The sequence below is a fragment of the Myotis daubentonii genome, chromosome 6 (assembly GCF_963259705.1).
Source record: "Myotis daubentonii chromosome 6, mMyoDau2.1, whole genome shotgun sequence".
NCBI classification, from domain to species: Eukaryota; Metazoa; Chordata; class Mammalia; order Chiroptera; family Vespertilionidae; genus Myotis; species Myotis daubentonii.
The window spans coordinates 11,531,463-11,552,416 of record NC_081845.1 but is presented as its reverse complement, the minus strand read 5'-3'; the positions used below and the strand labels follow the sequence as shown (position 1 = coordinate 11,552,416).

Below are 20,954 nucleotides of genomic sequence, written 5' to 3'. Positions count from 1 at the left end.
TCTCTCTCTCTCTCCCAGAATTTCCTGTGACTTGCCTTGGTGAGACAGTCAACTGATTTGACAACTGTCAGGCACTGTTTGGAAACCTAATTGTTTCAAAAAGATGCTCTAGCAAATTGGTCTAAACTTTGAATATAAAAAATAAAGCAAAATATATCCAATTTATAATTCAATAAGAGTTGATAGAGATGTGACCTGGTTAACTAAAAATGTAAAGTTAGCATACACACTATGTATACCATGTCTGGAATTAAAACAATGCTTGGATTTTTAGTATCTTTTCTATATGATGATGCTATGATACTCTTTGTCTTTGGGGTAAGATTCACCTCTGGACTAAAGTTTACACCATTGACCTTATTTATTTTATTATTGTCATTAATATTTAATGACAATAATACAATAAATTTTAATGTTTCATTGATACTCAATTTAATTGCAGGTAAAGAAAAAATACACACTAAGGAAAACTCAGAACATTTATAATTCCTATTACATGCTGCCTGTTTTCCAATTTTAATACAGGATATCAATGCAGACTATCTCCTAAATCATTTTAATTTTTAAATTTCAAAGTGTTTATCAAACTCCTGGCAACTAATCTAAGTACAGTTTACTCATTTTTTATTAATAAAGTTTTGTAACTAACATTTGCATAAGAAGCACAAATTAATGTGTATATTAAAATAGCCTCTCTAGTTAGATTTTTTTAGAATTCTTTTACACTGATTTTACTCCTCACTTAAATCCCAGATGAACTTCAAAGGCAAATTTTTCATATTCCTTTGGAATATTTTGTCAAATCTTTCATTTTGCTCCACTGTCAAGTGATGTTTCCAGTCTCCAACGGTACCTAGAAATAAGCACATGATCGGCACCTGGGTGAGTAGGTGGCACTATCAGGGCAAGAGTTTCTTCCCACCCACTTTCATCTCCTCTTCAAGCCACGCTAAATATCTGGTAGTTCTCCCTGCGTTTGATACTTCATGTTTCCTTATACAGAATGAACTAAGAAACAAACTGAAAAACACTTCTGTAGTTCACTATCCTTAGCTATTATGGTTTCACCAACCACTACCATTAAATTATAACCTTTATTGAGATGGTATAACAAAAGTAAAATAGAGGACTAGGTTAGAATTTTTTCATATATTTTACTAAATACCAGGCACTAAAGAAATACAAGTACCACATATTTTCACTCATATGTGGAATTTAATGAACAAACTGAACGAACAAGCAAAATAGATTCATAGATAGAGAACAGACAGATAACTCTGGTATGGGGTAACTATTGGGAGTGTAAGGTGGAGAGAATGAGAAAAAAAAAAAGAACTCATAGACATGGACAACAGTGTGGTGATGGAGAGAGAAAGAGAGATGGGTGGAGGTGGAAGATGGGATAGGGCTCTTTGGCATGTTGAGTGTGGCTCTTCCTAAGCCTTAGGAGTACCCTAATTAGGTTAATAATGTACCTACCTATATAGTTTAAGTTTAAAAAATTTGGCTTTCAAAAGAAATTTCAATCGTTGTACTGTTGATATTTGGCTCTGTTGACTAATGATTTTGCCGAACACTGGGGGAATTAATGGGGATGGGGAAAGAATAAAATAAAGAGGAAATATATATACAAAAATTAAAAAAAGAATGCCAGGCACCATACTTGGCAAACTATGTCTAGCATGTAATTTAATTCTTAACACAACTCCACAATATCAGCATTTCTTCATTTTTAAAATTGAAAAACTGAAGAGATTAAGAAGTACAAACTGGTAATTACAAAATAATTATGGCATGTAAAATACAGTATAGCAAATATGGCCAATAATATTGTAATAACTATGTATGGTTCCAGGTGGGTACTATAATTATTGGGGGGATCACTTCAAAATTATATAAATGTCTAACCACTATGCTGCATACCTGAAACCAATATAAAATAATCTTGAATCTCAACTATAATTTAAAAAGTAAAAAATACATAAATAAAAAGCAAAAGATAAAATAAATGAAGTTGAAAAGAAAGCCCGGCCAGCAGGGCTCAGTGCCTGATTGTAGACCTATGAACCTGGAGGTCACAGTTTGATTCCCGGTCAGGTCACATGCCCGGGTTGCGGGCTCAATCCCCAGTGTGGGGCATGCAGGAGGCAACCAACCAATGATTCTCTCTTACCATTGATGTTTCTATCTCTCCCTCCATCTCCCTTCCTCTCTGAAATCAATAAAAACATTTTAAAATTTTAAAAAAAATGAAACCCAAAGATTTTCAAGTAATGAAATCAAGGTCAGAGAGGGTGTTCAGAGCTGTCATTGTTTCAGGTTTACTTGATGGAAGTTAGAAACTGTCATTAAGCCAATTTTTAAATGAAGATTATTTGGCATCTTCAACTATCAAATTTTCTTGTTTAAACATTATTATTGGCATTTGGAACAGTTAGCCAGCTATTTATGGACATGAGAATTACTTTGTATTTGGTCTATTTAAGCAATGAGACTTAGAAGCTGATAATAAATGGGACAAAAAAGAAACACTTTTAAGAAATAGCAATATCAAGGGCAAGTTCAAGAAGATCTTCATTAATTAAGAATAAATATCCATCATCAAAACGCTAAGTTATGGATAAATTAGTGAATAAAATATGAATAAAAGGAATACAAATTATGTTCTAGAAAAATGTACATTAAAAGATCAAAAAAATTGTTTAATTGAAATTAAGAAGTATCAGGGGGAAAGTATATTCATTCTTAATTCCTGGCATGTCATAGAAGCATGATAAAAATTAATTGCATGTTGTTATTGAATACTTGAATTCATAGCATATTGGTTTCAAGAAGTATTAATCTACTTTTTACATTGAAGAAATCTGATACATGAGTAAATAAGTAACTCAAACTCCCTCCCCTACAACAAAATACATGTTGGGTTTACTCCTAGAATGTTCTAGGAGAAATAAAGCAAAACAATAATTGGAACTGTCCTGGTCACATATATACACCACCTTCAGGTAAGACTTGCTAACCATTATGCTAAGTGAAATCAGTCAGTCAGAGAAAGATAAATATTACATGCTCTCACTCATTTGTGGATTATAATGAACAACATAAACCGATGAACAAAAACAGATGTAGAGAAAGAGAAGCATTGATCAGATGCTCAAAACTCAGAGGGAAGGTAGGGGAGGGCGGGGGGGGGGGGAGGGGAAAGATCAACCAAAAGACTTGTATGCATGCATATAAGCATAAGTGATGGATGTGGACAACAGGGGGTGAAGGTGAGGGCAGGATTGGGGGGATGAGGGGACATTGGGAGTATTAGGACATATTTGTAATAATCTTAATCAATAAATGGAAAAAATATGTAAAAAAAGAGAGTAGGGACATGTAGACTAAAAGGAAGGAATGCAATATTGATTAATTAGGTTCAAGTGTTAGACTATGTACTAAAAAGTTGTGTAGTTTCCTGGGATACTTTTCAGGGCCATTGGCAGTTAAGATCTTTGATTCTCTCCAGGTTCCAAATGACAGTACTTAGAAAGACACGGTAAAAACACCCCTTAATTAGTGTAGGGGCCAAGCAATCACGAAACTCTCAACACTTTTGCTTCTAAAAACCCCTGAGCATCACCTTTGCGAAGAAAATGTCCCTCATCGGTTCTTTTCCCAATTTCATATTTTAGAATCTCATCATAATTGGCTTTGGGATCAGACTTCATGTTCTGAAATGTAGACTGTTTCACAATAGCTTCCACATCCTCTTCACTCAGTTCTTTCTCAAGAAACCGGCTGATTTTAAGCACAGAACTTCTGAGATCCTGAAAGAATTGTGGGTATGAGAAACTATTCAGCTTACAAACAATGCACAAGTTACATCCCAACACCTTTATCACATTTTGGAAAACTGAAGGTGAATGGACTTATTGTAAGTCTAAAGTTGGACAAAGATACATTACTTTCCTATTCCTTCTATGAAAATGAGTGCTCCGCTTGCCAGCTTTGTTAGAGCTTTCTACTGTTTGATTTTATAAGGACAACTCCCCTTCATTTACCCATTCATTCATTCATTCATTCATTCATTCAACTGGCACTTTTAGGAATGTTATGTTTCAAAAACTGTGATAGGTGCTGGAGAAGTTTAAGAGAACAATAATATGCTATCTGTGCTTGTTAAGAGTTTATAATTTCATGAGGGAAAGAGTAAAGCAAGTAATTAAATAAAATGGCAACAAAAAAGGAAAGTCTAAGTTTGGTGGCTTCATTGGTTATTTCTATCAAAGACAAATTAAAGAAGAATTAACACCAATCCTCAAACTCTTCAAAAAAATGAAAGAGGAGGAAATACTTCCAAACTCATTCTATAAGCCAGCATTACCCCCATAACAAAGCCAAATGAGAACACTACAGGAAAAGAACACTAAAAACCAATATTATTTATGAAAGATAAGATACAAAAATCCTCAACAAATCACTAGCAAAACAAATTCAGTAATGTATTAAGAGACCTATACACTATGAACAAGTGGGATTTACTCCTGGAATGCAGAGATGAACAGCCCTAGTTGGTTTGGTTCAGTGAATAGAGCCTCTGCCTACAGACTGAAGGGTCCAGGGTTTGATTTCAGTCAAGGGCATGTGCTATGATTACAGGGTCCTCCCCAAGCCGGGCCCTGGTCAAGGCACATGCAATTGGCAATCAATCAATGTGTTTCTCTCACATCAATATTTCTCTCTGTCTTCCCTTTCTCTATCTTTTACTCTCCCTAAAAATCAATGGAGGAGGGATATACAGACTGCTCAACTCAGTAAATGATGTTAAAGAAAAAAAAAAAAAGAAAAAATCAATGGAAATATATCTTCAGGTGAGGATTAACAACTACAACAACAACAGAAGATCAGGAACAAGGCAAGGATGCCAATTCTCACCATTTATATTAAGCCTAATACTGGAAGTCCTAGCCAGAGTAAATAAACAAGAAAAAGGCATCCAAATTTAAAGAAAGACGTAAAATTATGTGTTCACATACAATATGATTTTATACATAGAAAATACTAAAGATCTACAAAAAACAAACAAAGAAACAGAACAAAACAAAACCCGGTTAGAACTATTAAAAAACTCAGCAAAGTTGTAGGATACAAAACCAACATCCCCAAATCATTTGCATTTATTTACACTCACAATGAACAGTGGTTTATCAAACTGGTCTCTAACTAGTTTGCCTATATTTACTATTATCACTTTAAAACCCATTAGAGGGAATTACATTCTAAAGATACTAATTCTATCATATTGCTATTCTTCAAATAACTGTTAAAAAGCTCATTATTGCTTTTTTTAAATTAAATCTTTATTGTTCAGATTATTAAATTTGTTCCTCTTTTTCCCCCCCATAACTCCCCTCCTCCCAGTTCCCGCCCCACCCTCCGCCCTCACTCCCCACCCACTGTCCTCATCCATAGGTGCACGATTTTTGTCCAGTCTCTTCCCGCATCTCCCACACCCCTTTCCCCCCCCAAGAATAGTCAGTCCATTCCCTTTCTATGTCCCTGATTCTATTATGATCACCAGATTATTTATTCACTTGATTCTTAGATTCACTTGTTGATAGATGCACATTTGTTGTTCATAATTTGTATCTTTACCTTTTTCTTCTTCTTTCTCTTCTTAAAGGATACCTTTCAGCATTTCATATAATACTGGTTTGGTGGTGATGAACTCCTTTAGCTTTTCCTTATCTGTGAAGCTCTTTATCTGACCTTCGGTTCTGAATGATAGCTTTGCTGGATAAAGTAATCTTGGTTGTAGGTTCTTGGCATTCATCACTTTGAATATTTCTTGCCATTCCCTTCTGGCCTGCAAAGTTTCTGTTGAGAAATCAGCTGACAGTCGTATGGGTATTCCCTTGTAGGTAACTGAGTTTCTTTCTCTTGCTGCTCTTAAGAGTCTCTCTTTGTCTTTTGCTCTTGGCATTTTAATTATGATGTGTCTTGGTGTGGTCCTCTTTGGATTCCTTTTGTTTGGGGTTCTCTGCGCTTCCTGGACCTGTAAGTCTATTTCTTTCACCAGGTGGGGGAAGTTTTCTGTCATTATTTCTTCAAATAGGTTTTCAATATCTTGCTCTCTCTCATCTTCTGGCACCCCTATAATTCTGATTTTGGTACGCTTGAAGCTGTCCCAGAGGCTCCTTATACTATCTTCGTATTTTCGGATTCTTTTTTCATTTTGCTTTTCTGGTTGGGTGTTTTTGCTTCTTCGCATTTCAAATCTTTGCCTTGATCCTTGCGCTCCTCTGGTCTGCTGTTGGGAGTCTGTATAGTATTCATTATTTCAGTCCGTGTATGCTTAATTTCTAGTTGGTTCTTTATCATAACATCGAGGGTCTCATTAGATTTCTTGAGGGTCTCACTACATTTATCAGCGGCTTCTAGACAGTTCTTAAGAGACCTTAAAAGTGTGGTTCTGAACTCAATATCCTCCATTGACAGTTTTGTCCTGTTTCTTTGTCTCCGCATTTTTTATGCTTTCTTGGTGCACCCCCTAGTGGTCTTTGTGCGCAGTCTTGTTGTAGTTAAGCCTTGATTGTTGTCGGCAATACCGGGGGTGATTTGAACTCTAGGCTAACTGGCTATGAGAGTCCGCTGTGTCTGCAGTGGGAGAGCTTCTGTCTCACTATTGCTTTTAAGATGAAGAAATTACTATCACTAACAAAGTCTACAGACCTTGCATGGTCTGGCTCCTACCTTATACACCTCTCTAATCTTTCATTCCCTCCACCTTGCTCTTTAACTTCTTCCTTCCAAGATATCATGCACCTGACAGCTTCAGATAATTTGCACATTCTCTTTTCTTAACTTAGACTTGTCTTTTACTTCTCTGCCAACTCATATCTATTCGCTTGAAGTTCTCATGTTACTTTTTCAGAAACAATTGCCTATTACTTATACCAGATTAGTATAGTCCATGTACTATCATACCTGTACTTTTCCTTGATAACAGTTTTCACAGATTTGAAGTATATATACCTATTAAGTGAGTACTTGTATTCCCTGTTGGATTATAAGTTCTATAAATAAAGGGTTCAGTTGTCTTTGTCTGATGATTTAGGGTCTGTCACATAATAGGCATTTTATAATTTTGAATTAATGAGCAAGATATGTAGCAGTGAGTCACTATATCAACCATAGATCACAAAATAGTGAACTTCAAATGTGTTTGGTTGGGTTTACACAATGCATTAAGACAGTTTTCATTGGATGCCAACATGTAAATATTATGTGATTTCCATGAAAGCTACATTTCAAGATTCTCTTTAATAAAAACAACAACAAAACACAAAGAACTCGCATCACTGGGCACACAATTCCTCTGACTAATGGGCCAAATCTTAGTGGCTTCACACCCCAGGGTTGTTTTTGTTTGTTGTTTGTTTGTTTAATATTTTTGTTGATTTTTAGAGAGAGGAACAGAGAGGGAGAGAAACATCGTGCCTCTCACCAGGGATCAAGCCTGCAACCCAGGCCCTGCCTGGAATTGAACCAGCAACGCTTCAGTGCATAGGATGACAACCAACTAGTCACATGGGCCAGGGCTGGCCCCACTGTTTTGAAATGCCTTTTCTCTTTTTTCAATCGCTAGTCATGTGAGTTTGCCCTTATTGACACAGATGGGTGCATGAAAAGGAACCACTAAAGATGACTGTGTACAGTGGGAAGAGAGCCCTGAGGAAACCAATAATTGAAAGATGGGCCGGAAATGAGAAACCCCTGAAAAAGCATGAGAAGTAGTTAGGTTCCAAGAAAACTGGGAAAATGTGGTTCATTAAACCCAAAATCAAAAAGGGTTTCAGCCGAAACCGGTTTGGCTCAGTGGATAGAGCGTCAGCCTGCGGACTGAGAGGTCCCAGGTTCGATTCCGGTCAAGGGCATGTACCTGGGTTGCGGACATATCCCCAGTGGGAGATGTGCAGGAGGCAGCTGATCGATGATTCTCTCTCATCGATGTTTCTAACTCTCTATCTCTCTCCCTTCCTCTCTGTAAAAAATCAATAAAATATATTTAAAAAAAAAGGGTTTCAAAGAAATAATTTTTAAAAATAACCTTTGCCTCTTACCTTTTTCATTTCCTCATACATCATAAACAGAATACTGAAGTCATGTCTGTGCTCATACCAGCCTCTGACGTGATCAAACCAACGGCTTCCTACCACTGGGGGGGAAATTAGTAAGTGACAAGGTAAAGATGTTGCACTTATCAAACAGCAAAGTAGAGACTTTCTTTTCTGTTCTGGAATCCCCTGGAAGGAAAGTAAAACCCCCACCACTAGACATCTATGTTACCTGGTAAAAATGGTGTTTTGGGAAATAATTACATGAATCTAATGGAAACCTGCCTCTCCTATGTATGTAGGAAAAGCAGCAGTGAAGAAAATAAGAAGCACAAACAACTAATTGTGAAGATTTAAGATAAGCTCCTTACTTTCTTATTTCTTCCACCTAAAAAACAGTCTTTATTTCTCCTTTAATTTTCTACTAGAGGCCTGGTGCACAAAATTTGTGCACTGGAGGGGGGGTGTCCTTCAGCCCAGCCTGCACCCTCTCCAATCTGGGACCCCTCGGGGGATGTCCGACTGCCGGTTTAGGCCTGATGGAGTAGACTGGCAATTGGACATCCCTCTCACTATCCGGGACTGCTGGCTCCCAACCGCCCGCCTGCTTGCCTGCCTGATTGCCCCCTAACCACTCCCCTGCCAACCAGATCGACACCTAACCGCTTCCCTGCTGGCCCGATGGCCCCCACCTGCCGTCCCCTGCCAGCCCCGTTGCCCCGAACTGCCCTCCCCTGCTGGCCTGATCACCCACAACTGCCCTCCCCTGCTGGCCATCTTGTGCCCACATGGGGGCAGCCATCTTTGTGTGAGGTTGTGATGGTCATTTTGCATATTACCTCTTTATTATATAGGACAAGAGGCCCGGTGCATGAAATTTGTGCGGGAGGGGGTGGTGGTGGTCCCCTCAGCCCAGCCTGCACCCTCTCCAATCCAAGACCCCTCGGGGGATGTCCGACTGCCGGTACTGTCCGGCAGTCAAACATCCTTCTCACAATCTGGGACTGGTGGCTCCTAACTGCTCCCCTGCCTGCCTGCCTGATCACCTCTAACTGGCCCCCCTGCCAGTCTGATCACCCCTAACTGACTCTGCCTGCTGACTTGATCACCCCTCACTGCCCCGCCTGCTAGTCTGGTCACCCCCAACTGCCCCCCCTGCTAGCCTGGTCGCCCCCAACTGCCCCCCCTGCTGGCTTGGTTGCCACTCACGCCCACCCCCCCACCCCCGCCAGCCAGGTTGCCCCCAACTGCCCTCCCTGCTGGCCTGGTTGTGCCTCATTGTCCCCCTCTGCTGGCCTGGTCGCCCCTTACAGCGCACCCTGCCAGCCTGGTTGCCGCCAACTGCCCCCCCTGCCAACCTAGTCACCCCACACAGCCTGCTGCTCAGTCGTTCGGCAGTCCCTCATTGAACCCCCCTGCTGGCCTGGTTGCCCATGCAGCCTGATTCTCAGTCATTTGGTCATCCCTCACTGACCCCCCCTGCCGGCCTGGTCTCCCCATGCAACCTGCTGCTCAGTCATTTGGTCGTCCCTCACTGAACCATCCTGCCGGCCTGGTCACCCCACTCAGCCTGTTCCGTCATCATTCACTTGTTTCAGTTGTGATGGCCCTGGCTCTTTATATATATAAATTTTAAGATCTCTGGATAGCAACTTCAGATATCTATAAGACAGAACCTGAATATAATCTTCTAAATAAGTGAGAGCCCCAGTTCCACATTTCACAAGCCTCTTCCATCAACCTATCCTCCTCAGTGTTGAGATGAATATTGCACCGCTGCCATGTAAAGCCTACATAAGTCCATGACAGAACACAAACACTACGTCCACTTTGAATGGGTACGCCATTGTGGTTCTCTTATGATCTGGCCAAACTGTTTCTTAAACAATATGCCTTTGCAACCATAGAAATCCCCAAAGTGGTCCTGGTGAGAATAGAAAGGCCATTGGGTGGCAAATTAAATTAACGGATCAGTAACCACTTATGTGCATCCAGCTTCTATCATTACTCTTCTTTATTTCCTTAAAAATGTGTTCCCCAAGTTTGAGAATTTGGCTAATGGCAACATGCCCTCATAAACAAGTTGAATGCATAAATTCATAGTTACCATTTCCATCTAGAAACCTTTTCATGAAATGTTCCATATCATTCTCAGCTTCAAGCCGGACCACCATATTTGAAAAGTGAAAGAATGAAGTCATAACATCCTTGGGGTTTCTGTAGACGTAAATAATCTGCAGGAGGTATAGGAAAACAATTTTAACAATTCTCGGTTGTCCTTAGAGGTTGGTATTGTTTTTTCACACCAACATATGTCATTATATGAATGCATAATAATTTGTTTCATCCAGCTTACTACTCATGGAAATTTAGGTTATACTTTTTTTTTTATATTACAAGAACTGTTGAAGTAATCAACTTTATTCACATGACATTTTACATGTGCAAGCATATAGGAATAATTTCTAAAAGTAAAATTATTTATTTAATTAAGGTTGGTTAATATTACAAATTACCCTTCATAAAAACTGTTTGAATGTACCCTCTGTGAGCGTTAAGTGACATTTGATAACAAGCCCAGATAGCACTTGATAGCATTTCGAAAAGGAAAAATTACTTAACAGATGATGTTGAAACAAATAATTATCCATATAGTATAAAACTGGAATTCTACTTCGTACCTCACACCAGACCCACCCAAAAATTACAAATAGATTAAGGATTTAAATATGAAAGCAACATTTGACATCTTAAAAATAAAGAATATCTTTCTGGTTTCAGAGAAGAAAAAGATTTCCTAAACGGAAAAATATTATTTCACTTAAAATAAAAATTGATCAATTAAATTAATTTCAAAGAATACTGTTAATCAAAATATATAGCATGAAGTTACAAAATGAAACAAAGTATGAGAAAAGCAACACATATAACCAATAATTTATTAGTATCCAGAATATATATAAAACAAATCATTAAGAAAGAGGTTCACTCATTCGTGGACAATAGAGACCATTATAAACTTTTGAACAATAATAGATACAGAGGCAGAGCTGCCTCAAACAGATTGTCGAGCTGCAGCGGGAAGGCCGGGGAGGGTTGGGGGGCAGGAGGTAGGGGGGTAAGAGATCAACTAAAGGACTTGTATGCATGCATATAAGCATAACCAATGGACATAAGACACTGGGTGATAGGGGAGGCTAGGGGACTGTCTAGGGCGGGGGGATAAAATGGATACATATGTAATACCCTTTGTAATACTTTAAGCAATAAAAAAAAAAAAAAGAGGCAATGAAATTTAGAAATTGGACAAGAATCATAATTTCACAGAGTAAGAAATAATTATGGCCAATAAACATATCAAAAAGTGCTTAATCTCATTATTGATTAGTAAAATGCAAACTGAGATTAGTTTGAGATATTTTATAATTTATATTGAAAACTAAAAAGTTTGGCCCTAGCCTGTTTGCCTCAGTGGATAGAGCACAGGGCTGTGGACCGAAGGGTCCTGGGTTCGATTCTGGTCAAGGACAGGTTACCTAGGTTGCAGGCTCCTCTTTGCCTGCACCCTGGTCGGGGCTCATGCAGGAGGCAACCAATCAATGTGTTTCTCTCACATCAATATTTCTCTCTATCTTCCCTCTCTCTTCTACTCTCCCAAAAATCAATGGAAAAATATCCTTGGGTGAGGATTAAAAAAAAGAAAACAGAATGTGTATTGCGATGTAACATATACATTTGCTGCAACTTACCTGTCCATCAAAACACTAAACATTATAGAGCCATACAATAAATTCTACTAAACCATTAAAAAGAATAGAATTTTATGTGCTGTCATCAAAGAAATGTTGCTGTATACTATATAATCACACTACAAGCAATGTGTGGGATGACCCAATTTATGTATATACTTATGATTCCATACATATTTAATGTTTAAAACAGTATCAAAGATTATAATTATCATTTTTGAAAGATGTGAATGAGTGGGGCTGGAAAAATATATTTGAAGAAAGTATTTTTGTTTGTGCCAAAGGTCCATAAGCTATTTCTATGACTTACTTTAGCTTTTTTGCTCTTGAGACCTTTTGGTACTAAATAATATGGGAGGTGGGAACAGAAGAGGCGAGGAGACGGTCTGTTGAGAAAGTCTGTTTTGCGTATATTGTATTCAAAGAAGGGGACTCTATCAAGCGTTGCCAAGTCTTCAGTTCTGTTACGATGACCCTCAAAATAAATCAAGCTGAGTATCTGCTGAGTCCAGATGGTACCTGTAAAAAGAAATAATTTCATTTCCAACCCGGAATTAATGTTTTATTGACAATGTCAATAATTATGCCATCTATCTCAAAACTATTTGGAGCTTTTGCTTTCTTTTTAACCACTCCAAATATGCCAAGGAAATGTGCCCAACTTTTTTTCTGTGTTTTACATTAAAATTAGTAAAGATAAAACTAGGTGTTCTAAGTTCCGTTTTTACTCGAAAAGAGTTGTGACAGTAGTGATTTAGATTAACCCTTCAGCTCTTTTGCTCCCTGTGATTCATGTAAGTTCTGTTCATGTGATTTTCTGCAGCTATCTCTGTTTCTCCTTCTATAGTTTTTCTTAAAGCTTTGCCTTTTGGAAATATAGACAGTTTAAGAGCTCAAGACCCCTTTCAACTTTTCTTTTAAACATTGTATAGGTCTCCCAATACAGTGCTAAATGAAAGTACTGATGGGCATTCTTGTCTCATACTTGATTTTAAAAGTTTCCCTATTGCATTTGATGTTTGTGGTAGTTTTTGTTAGAGTCTATTCATCAGGTTAAAGAAGTTGACTTTCTCCCTAGTTTGCTAATAGTCTCCATTAGGAATGTATGCTGAATTCTATTAAATGCTTGTTCTCCTGTTGAGCTGAAAATTCAGACTTCCTTCTATGCTCTAGTAATGTGGGTGAACTGCATTCATATATGTTTAAACCAATCTTGAAATAAAGCCACCTTGGTCACAGTGGTATTTTTTTTGCTTGTTTTTTTTGGCATTACTAGATTTGTTTTTGCTTATACTTATTTGGTTTAGGATTTTTGCACCTATGTTCATGAATATATAATCAATGTTCTAAAAGAATGTGAGGTGTCAATAATCTTGCAATCATTGCTACTCAATTGAGTAGATTTTAATAGACACAGAAGATTTGATAAAATTTATGGTGAATCTTGGAGAGTCACTAATTTCCCATCAGGTTGGCCTAAGGACTGGTGTGTGGTGTGCCAAATACTTAGGCTGGATTAAGGGTAAAGGAAAAATTCTTATGGGCTGCTTAACCTAAAACTAAGCAAACTCAGGCACCACCAACATCTAAGGGAGCAAAACAAAAAAACACCTGATATCAATTGTGCTGACACATTTTTCAGAGTAGAAACATCCAGGGAAAAGGCATTGTATTACTAATTTGGGGAATGTAAACAGGGTCCTGAATTTCAAACTCAATGGTAAAAGGGAGGGACTGGAGCACTTTCATGAAAATCAGGAATGACTTTTTTGTGTTGACTTTGACTCCAATGTATCTCTGAGCAATATTAACCACTTGTACAACATTGATTCAAGAACACCAATCAACCTGTGTTCTAAAAAGCACATATAACCCTGACCGGTTTGGCTCAGTGGATAGAGCGTTGGCCTGCGGACTCAAGGGTCCCAGGTTCGATTACGGTCAAGGGCATGTACTTTGGTTGCGGGCACATCCCCAGTGGGGAGTGTGTAGGAGGCAGCTGATCGATGTTTCTCTCTCATCAATGTTTCCAACTCTCTATCCCTCTCCTTTCCTCTCTGTAAAAAATTAATAAAATATATTTTTTTAAAAAATCAAAAAGAATAAAAAATAAAAAAATAAAAAGCACATATAAAAGATAAGCTTTTAGGGGGAATGTAAGATTTGAGACAATTTACTTTAGTTCAAAATTATTTCATTATTATAGGGAAATAAAAGCAATTAGAGTAATTGAAAAGCATATTAGGAATTAGTTCTGACTGAGAGATGCTGCTAACCAAAAGCCTGCTGGGTTTTTTAATTTGTTTTCTTCCATTCTCAGACAAAGCCAACAGGTCAGCTGCCAGGGTCCAACCCCAGCGGGTCCAGGGGTCCCCAAAGGTGTGGACGGAGTCGGCGAAGAAGGAAGGACACGGAGGCAGAGTTCAGTTGATCAGCAGCCTAGCCAGGATCTCCAGCCAAGTTCTGGTCTCGATCTCCAGAGAGGTTCTGCTTAGGATCTCTAGCCAGGTTCTGTACAGGTTCTCCAGCCAGGTTCAGTCACCAGGTTCTAGTCAGGCTCTCCTGCCAATCTCCGCAGTCAGGTTCAGTCCAGGATCCCTTGCCATGTTCTCCCGCTAGGCTCTGTCTCTAGGCTCCGAGTAGGTTCTGTCTTCTTGGCTCTCTTCTAAGCTCTGTCTCTTTCTGTCTTGTTACATCTGTATTTATACCAGTTGATTCAATCCCATCAATCTCTATTACAAAGGTTAGGGTGTTTCTTATCTCCATTCCAGGGAGAAAAGATTATGTAGTTTAGCATGATTGTTCCTAGTTAAAGGGATTAATTACCCGCCTGGCACTTAGTTGAAGGGTTTTATTCCCTCCCTAACTTCAGGGGAAAATCCCTACCTGGGGATTCAACCTTTCTCGGAGAGGTGACCTTGGTTAAAACACAGCGCCAAGAAGGTGAGCAAACATATTAAGAACCATATGCCATATATGCCAGGTCCCTTGAAACAGCAAGCATGGACCGGCTCCCGGCAGTCAGCATTGACCTAGTATCTGCTTTGGCTCAATGTTTGGTTTCTTCTGAGGTGCCTTAAAAAACAACAATATATGCATTTTAATGACCTTTTATAGTAAAACTTTGAGATTTATTTAACTTTATTAAAAATCCTAATGGTGCTCTAAATGTAGGCTGGGCTACTGTTAATGTCTGGAAAAGGGCTCATTTGTACACATGTATTACCAAACCAGAGTGAAAACTGATAGCAGGTAGTCCACTCCTCAAACTTACCAGATTTTGGATACGTAATTATGAAGACATCATCATCTCTAATTTCAAAGTCATCTAGATTTTCTAGAAAGTCAGCATCAACTAAAGAAGATTCAAAATTATAGTCTTTAAAGTTCAGCAAATATGTGTCTTTGTTGTCCATACTTATTCACCTACAAGTAAAAACAAATAAAACACTTTTCAATTTCTTAGTATTTTATTGTAATTACTAACACTTACTGAGTGTTCAATATATGCCAAGCACCTTTTAAATGTCATGTGTCTCAACCCATGCCATACTAAACAGCATCCTATATAATAAAACCCTAATATGCAAATTGACTAAACTGCAGAAGGACCAGTCACTTATGAGCGCACTAACCACCAGGGGTCAGACACTCAATGCAGGAGCTGCCCCCTGGGGGTCAGTGCACTTTCACAGGGGAAAGGCTGCTCAGCAAGAAGCCGGGCTCATGGCTGGCGAGTGCAGCAATGGGAGCGGCAGCCTCTCCTGCCTCCACTGCAGGCGGGCGGTAATGAGTGAGGGGTGCCGGACTATGAGAGCCCCAGACTGTGAGAGGGATGTCTGACTGCCAGCTTAGACCTGATCCAGCAGTCGACATTCCCTGAGGGGTCCCGGACTGGTAGAGGGCGCAGACTGGGCTGAGGGCCCTTCCCTCCCACCAGAGCACAAATCCATGTACTGGGACTCTAGTGCATATATTAAAATTTACTCTTAACAGCAACCAAACATTACTAGAGGTTTTATCACTGTTTTAAAGAGGAGGTAACTAAGATACTAAAAGTTTAAACAGCTTTTTCTAAAACCCCATGAGGGAGGTATTATCCTGATTCCAAACATAAAACCAAGGAAAGTAAGGTAACGGAGGTGCAAGGTTGCCCAGCTGGCAGACCTGGCAGAATCTGACGCCAGACTATTTGGCCACAGAGCCCATGCCTTCAATCACTTTACTAATACATTTTCTTAGTATTTCATATTTTTATTATTATAGAAATAGGAAAGTACTTTCTTTCTTTTTTCTGGAACAGAAATAATCTGTTGTCCCTGAAATAAGCTTAAGAAGTCACAATATAAATAGAAAACACACAGTCTAAAGACATATATGTTCAAAAATTGGACCAGCTAGGCATTTCTCTATTAGCTCCACTTGCTAAATATATATATCCTATCCTATCTAATAAAAGAGAACCATGGTAATTGGCGTACGACTGCTACCCTTCCCATTGGCTAATCAGCGAGATATGCAAATTAACTGCCAGCCAAGATGGTGGCCGGCAGCCAGGAAGCTTGAAACTAACATGAGGCTTGCTTGCTTCAGTGATGGAGGACTCCAACGTTCCCTGCCTGACTTGCTGGCCTCTGAGCCTGCAGTTTAAGAAACATTGTAACAAATATAGAAGCTAAACAAAACCCCAGAAACCAGCTTTCAGCGAGCTGGGATCTCAGAGCTGGAGTTATACATTGTTTCGTTTATAGAACTTAAACAAACCAGATACCTTCTTTCAGCAGCAGAGGCCTCAGAGCTGGAGCCAGAGCTAAAGCTGGCCCAGAATAAAAAAAAGAAAAGAAAAAAAGGAGCAGTGGGGAGCTTCAGTCCCAGCCTGAAAACAGCCCTCAGCCCCTCACCCAGACTGGCCAGGCACCCCAGTGGGGACCCCCACCCTGAAGGGTGTGTGACCAGCTGCAAACAGCCATCATCCCCTCATCCAGGCTGGCCAGGCACCCCAGTGGGAACCCCCACCCTGATCCAGGACACCCTTCAGGGCAAACCAGCCAGCCCCCACCCATGCACCAGGCCTCTATCCTATATAGTAAAAGGGTAATATGCCTCCCAGCACCGGAATCAGTGGAGCCACGAGGCCTCCAGGCACTGGGATCAGCATGACAGAGGGCAGTGCCCAAACCCCCTGATCGCCCTGCGGCTCTGTGTGTATCAGGGGGCGGGGCCACAACCTCCCTATCGGCCCTGCTCTGTTCCTGACAGGGGAAGGCGCCCCAACCCCCTGATCGGCCCTGCTCTGTGCCTGATAGGGGGGAGCTCCCCAACCCCCTGATTGCCCTGTGGCTCTGTTTGTGACAGGGTGCGGCGCCCCAACCCACCCCCCGCCCCCTGCACACACGGGCCCTGCTCTGTGTGTGACAGGGTAGAGCCATAACTTCCCCATAGGCCCTGCCCTGAGTGTGAGAGTGGCGGCGCCCCAACCCCTCCCTGATCGGCCCTGCTCTGTGGGTGATAGAGGACAGTGCCCCAACCCCTCCCCCCCCACGGGCCCTGCTCTGTGTGTGATGGGGTAGAGCCATAACCTCCCCATCGGCCCTGCCCTGAGTGTGACAGTGGTGGTGCCCCAACCCCCTGAGGGGCCCTGCTCTGTGGGTGACAGGGGGCGGTGCCCCAACTCCCCTATCGGCCATATTCTGTGAGTGACAGGGGGGAGCTCCTCAACCCCCTGATGGACCCTGCTCTGTGCGTGACAGGGGGGAGCTCCCCAACCCCCTGATGGGCCCTGCTCTGTGCATCACAGGGGGGAGCTCCCCAACCCCCTGATCGGCCCTGCTCTGTGCGTGACAGGGGGGAGCTCCCCAACCCCCTGATGGGCCCTGCTCTGTGCATCACAGGGGGGAGCTCCCCAACCCCCTGATCGGCCCTGCTCTGTGTGTGACAGGGGGGAGCTCCCCAACCCCTTGATTGACCCTGCTCTGTGCATGACAGGGGGGAGCTCACCAACCCCCTGATGGGCCCTGCTCTGTGCGTACAGGGGGCAGCACCCCAACCCCCTGATTGGCCCTGCTCTGTGCGTGACAGGGGGTGGTGCCCCAACCTCCCCATCGACCCTACCTTGAGTGTGACAAGGGGCGGTGACCCAACTCCCCAATCGGCCCTGCTCTGAGCCTGACCAGGGGCTGCACCTAGGGATTGGGCCTGCCCTCTACCACCCAGGAGCAGGCCTAAGCCAGCAGGTCGTTATCTCCCAAGGGGTCCCAGACTGCAAGAGGGCACAGGCCGGGCTGAGGGCCCCTCCCCGAGTGCACAAATTTTTGTGCACCGGGCCTCTAGTATAATAAAAGGGTAATATGAAAATTGACCCAAACAGCAGAACAACTGCGAATGACTGGTCACATGACACACACTGACCACCAGAGGGCAGACTCTCAATGGAGGAGCTTCCCCTGGTGGTCAGTGTGATCCCACGGGGGGAGCTCTGCTCAACCACAAGCCAGGCTGATGGCTGCCAGCAAAGCAGTGGTGGCGGGAGCCTCTCCTGCCTCAGCAGTGCTAAGGATGTCTGACTGCAGCTTAGGCTTGCTCCCTGCTGGCAAGTGGACATACCCCGAGGGCTCCCAGGCTGCCAGAGCGATGTTTGACTGCCAGCTTAGGCCCATTCCCCTGGGAAGCGGGCCTAAGCCAGCAGGTGGACTTCCCCCGAGGGGTCCCAGACTGTGAGAGGGCACAGGCTGGGCTGAGGGGACCCCCCCCCCCCACCCAGTGCACAATTTTTGTGGGCTGGGCCTCTAGAATATATATATACATATATATATAATTTCAAAGAGGGAGAGGGAGAAAGAGAGATAGAAACATCAATGATCAGAGAGAATCATCAATCACCTGCCTTCTGCATGCCCCCTTCTGGGAATTGAGCCTGCTATCCAGGCATGTGCCCTGACCAGGAATCAAACCATGATGCCTGGTTCATAAGTTGATGCTCAACCACTGAGCCATACCAACTGAGTGAAAAATCTATTCTTGAATATTAAACAGATGACGAAATCCCAGAAGTTCTAATAACATTAGGTTTAGAACCAACATTTATGTTAGTTGTGTTCTTTTAAAAATTTTCTGTACACACCTAGAAAATGAATTTGTTAAAATTGCATATATGGCTTTGTCTAAATTGCATGTCAAAAAACATTAATTCTTTTACAAACAATCTAAATCATTTTATCAATAGAGGAAAGTCAGATGTTATAATTTTGCTGAGTAAGAGTAGAAACATCACTTGCATTACAATTTCCTGGGTTTTGGTAAATGTTCATATTCTAGGCCTATAACAGACTGATAGGATTAGAATTTCTGGAATGTGTGCATTTTAACAATCCTGCTGATCACTCTTAAAAAAGGGCCAGGGGGTGGGGGTAGGGGGACAAAATACTGTTTCAATGAATGTTTATCTCAACCTCCAGAGAAGGCTTTGTGGGTGTTATTTGATCTCCAATTAAAAGATCCAATTAAGGCCCTACTAAGTTGCTAGATCTTTCCTAACTCAAGGTGAAGAAGTCCAGGCAACCTCAACTATTGAGAAGTGAGGATAAAGGAGACTGGCTGGTAAGGCACAAAGAATGCTTTCAGGAGATAGATGGAGTGCTGTTATGACTTTGCTATTATGAAATTTTCCAGGAAAAACCTTGGATAACTCAACCTATGGAGTGTGGTGAGGAAGAATTTATACTGTATCACATGGACACACACACCAAAAAGCACCAATTTCAGGAATTCTTGATTAGAACGAAAGAGGAAAGAGTGTCAGGCAGCCCACAAAAACATTCAAAAATCACTCCTTTTAACTACTTATTATATTTAGTATGTCTTGCAGAGTCTTAAGAGAGAACAAGCTATTTTGTCACAGAAACAAGGAGCAAAGAGTGGAATGTGGAATGCATTTTTATATAGGATCTTGGGACTGGCAAGTCATATATTGTTTGTATCTCCTTAGTAAATATAGGAGAAAGTACTTGTATGAAGAAAAAATGTCACGTGTTTTCCTTATTCTTGCCCTGAGCCCAAAAGAAAAGGAAGAAAAACAGAAAATTGAGGAGAAAGAAATAAATACATTGTATGCTGAAGAGAGTGTAAGACTTGAAAGAGGCTCTATGTCTACGTTTTCACTACTCACTGTTACACGTCAACTGATGAAGCAAAATCCACTTCTGATATAACTGCATGGATGTCAGGGAATGATGTGTTGATGAGAAATAAATACTCCCTACAAGTGTATTTTGGCCAATGAGAAGTGCTCTAGGGAGTCAACAGATAGCTCAGTTTGAATAAATAAATTAGGTAATACTTTACTGATATTAGGAAATAGACATCTGATTAGTCCAGACAAAACAACCGTCAAAACTGGTGGAGATAACAAAGAGAGCTGCATGTAACCAGTCGTCATATTTACCTAAATTGGGAACTATACAACAACAACAGGTATTTGAAAGCTGTAGCAACATCTTCCTTGGGCATGAAGGATGGCTCATGAATCTTTTAGACCTATCTCAGGAGGCTGGTGTTCCTTTCCAGGTTTTCACTCCAAACATCCCATGTAAAAATGGCTATGGCTCCGGGGGGGGGGGGGGGGGGGGGTTCAAAGAACGTTATAAAATCACAGTGTATTTAAATTCATTTTCTAAAACGTCCAGGATAGTTTTAGAATCACTTTCTAAGTGATTGCCTTCCACTCCTGTTTGTTTGTTTGTTTTTAAATATATTTTATTGATTTTTTACAGAGAGGAAGGGAGAGGGATAGAGAGTTAGAAACATGGATGAAAAAGAAACATCAATCAGCTGCCTCCAGCACACTTCCTTCTGTGGATGTGCCCAAAACCAAGGTACATGCCCTTGACCGGAATCTAACCTGGGACCTTTCACTCCACAGGCCAACTCTATCCCCTGAGCCAAACCGGTTAGGGCTCCACTCCTGTTTTATATTGCATTTTTTTAGGACACATTACAGAAGATGCAGCTTATCTCTTTTACATTCTACAATAATTAAACTATGTCTCACACCTGCCCTGACATCTCCCTGGAACCTTTCTCCCATTTGTCAGTCATCTGTTACCTA

At 41.1% G+C, this 20,954-nt stretch overlaps 1 protein-coding gene across 2 annotated transcripts; it reads right to left on the bottom strand.

Moving 5' to 3' along the window:
- Nucleotides 1–401: 401 nt before the first annotated feature.
- Nucleotides 402–20,128, bottom strand: LOC132236814 (amine sulfotransferase-like). 2 transcript variants are annotated; one of them, XM_059700124.1, is made up of 7 exons: nt 20,016–20,128; nt 15,126–15,277; nt 12,162–12,370; nt 10,210–10,336; nt 8,109–8,203; nt 3,626–3,812; nt 402–853 (listed from the first exon to the last, which is right to left on the bottom strand). In XM_059700124.1, the coding sequence occupies exons 2-7, from the start codon at nt 15,265–15,267 to the stop codon at nt 732–734; spliced, it is 882 nt and encodes a 293-aa protein (XP_059556107.1). In that variant the 5' UTR covers nt 15,268–15,277; nt 20,016–20,128; the 3' UTR covers nt 402–731. The 2 variants fall into 2 exon arrangements, with proteins under 2 accessions (XP_059556107.1, XP_059556108.1); XM_059700125.1 differs by having other exon boundaries at nt 20,001–20,050.
- Nucleotides 20,129–20,954: the final 826 nt, after the last annotated feature.

Coding starts and splice junctions, on each gene's coding strand:
- LOC132236814 (XM_059700124.1), bottom strand. CDS start 15,267: ATGGACAACAAAGACACATATTTGCTGAACTTTAAAGACTATAATTTT. Junction 10,337..12,161: donor TCAAGAGCAAAAAAGCTAAA/GTAAGTCATAGA, acceptor TACCTCCTGCAG/ATTATTTACGTCTACAGAAA. Junction 3,813..8,108: donor TGTATGAGGAAATGAAAAAG/GTAAGAGGCAAA, acceptor CAATTCTTTCAG/GATCTCAGAAGTTCTGTGCT.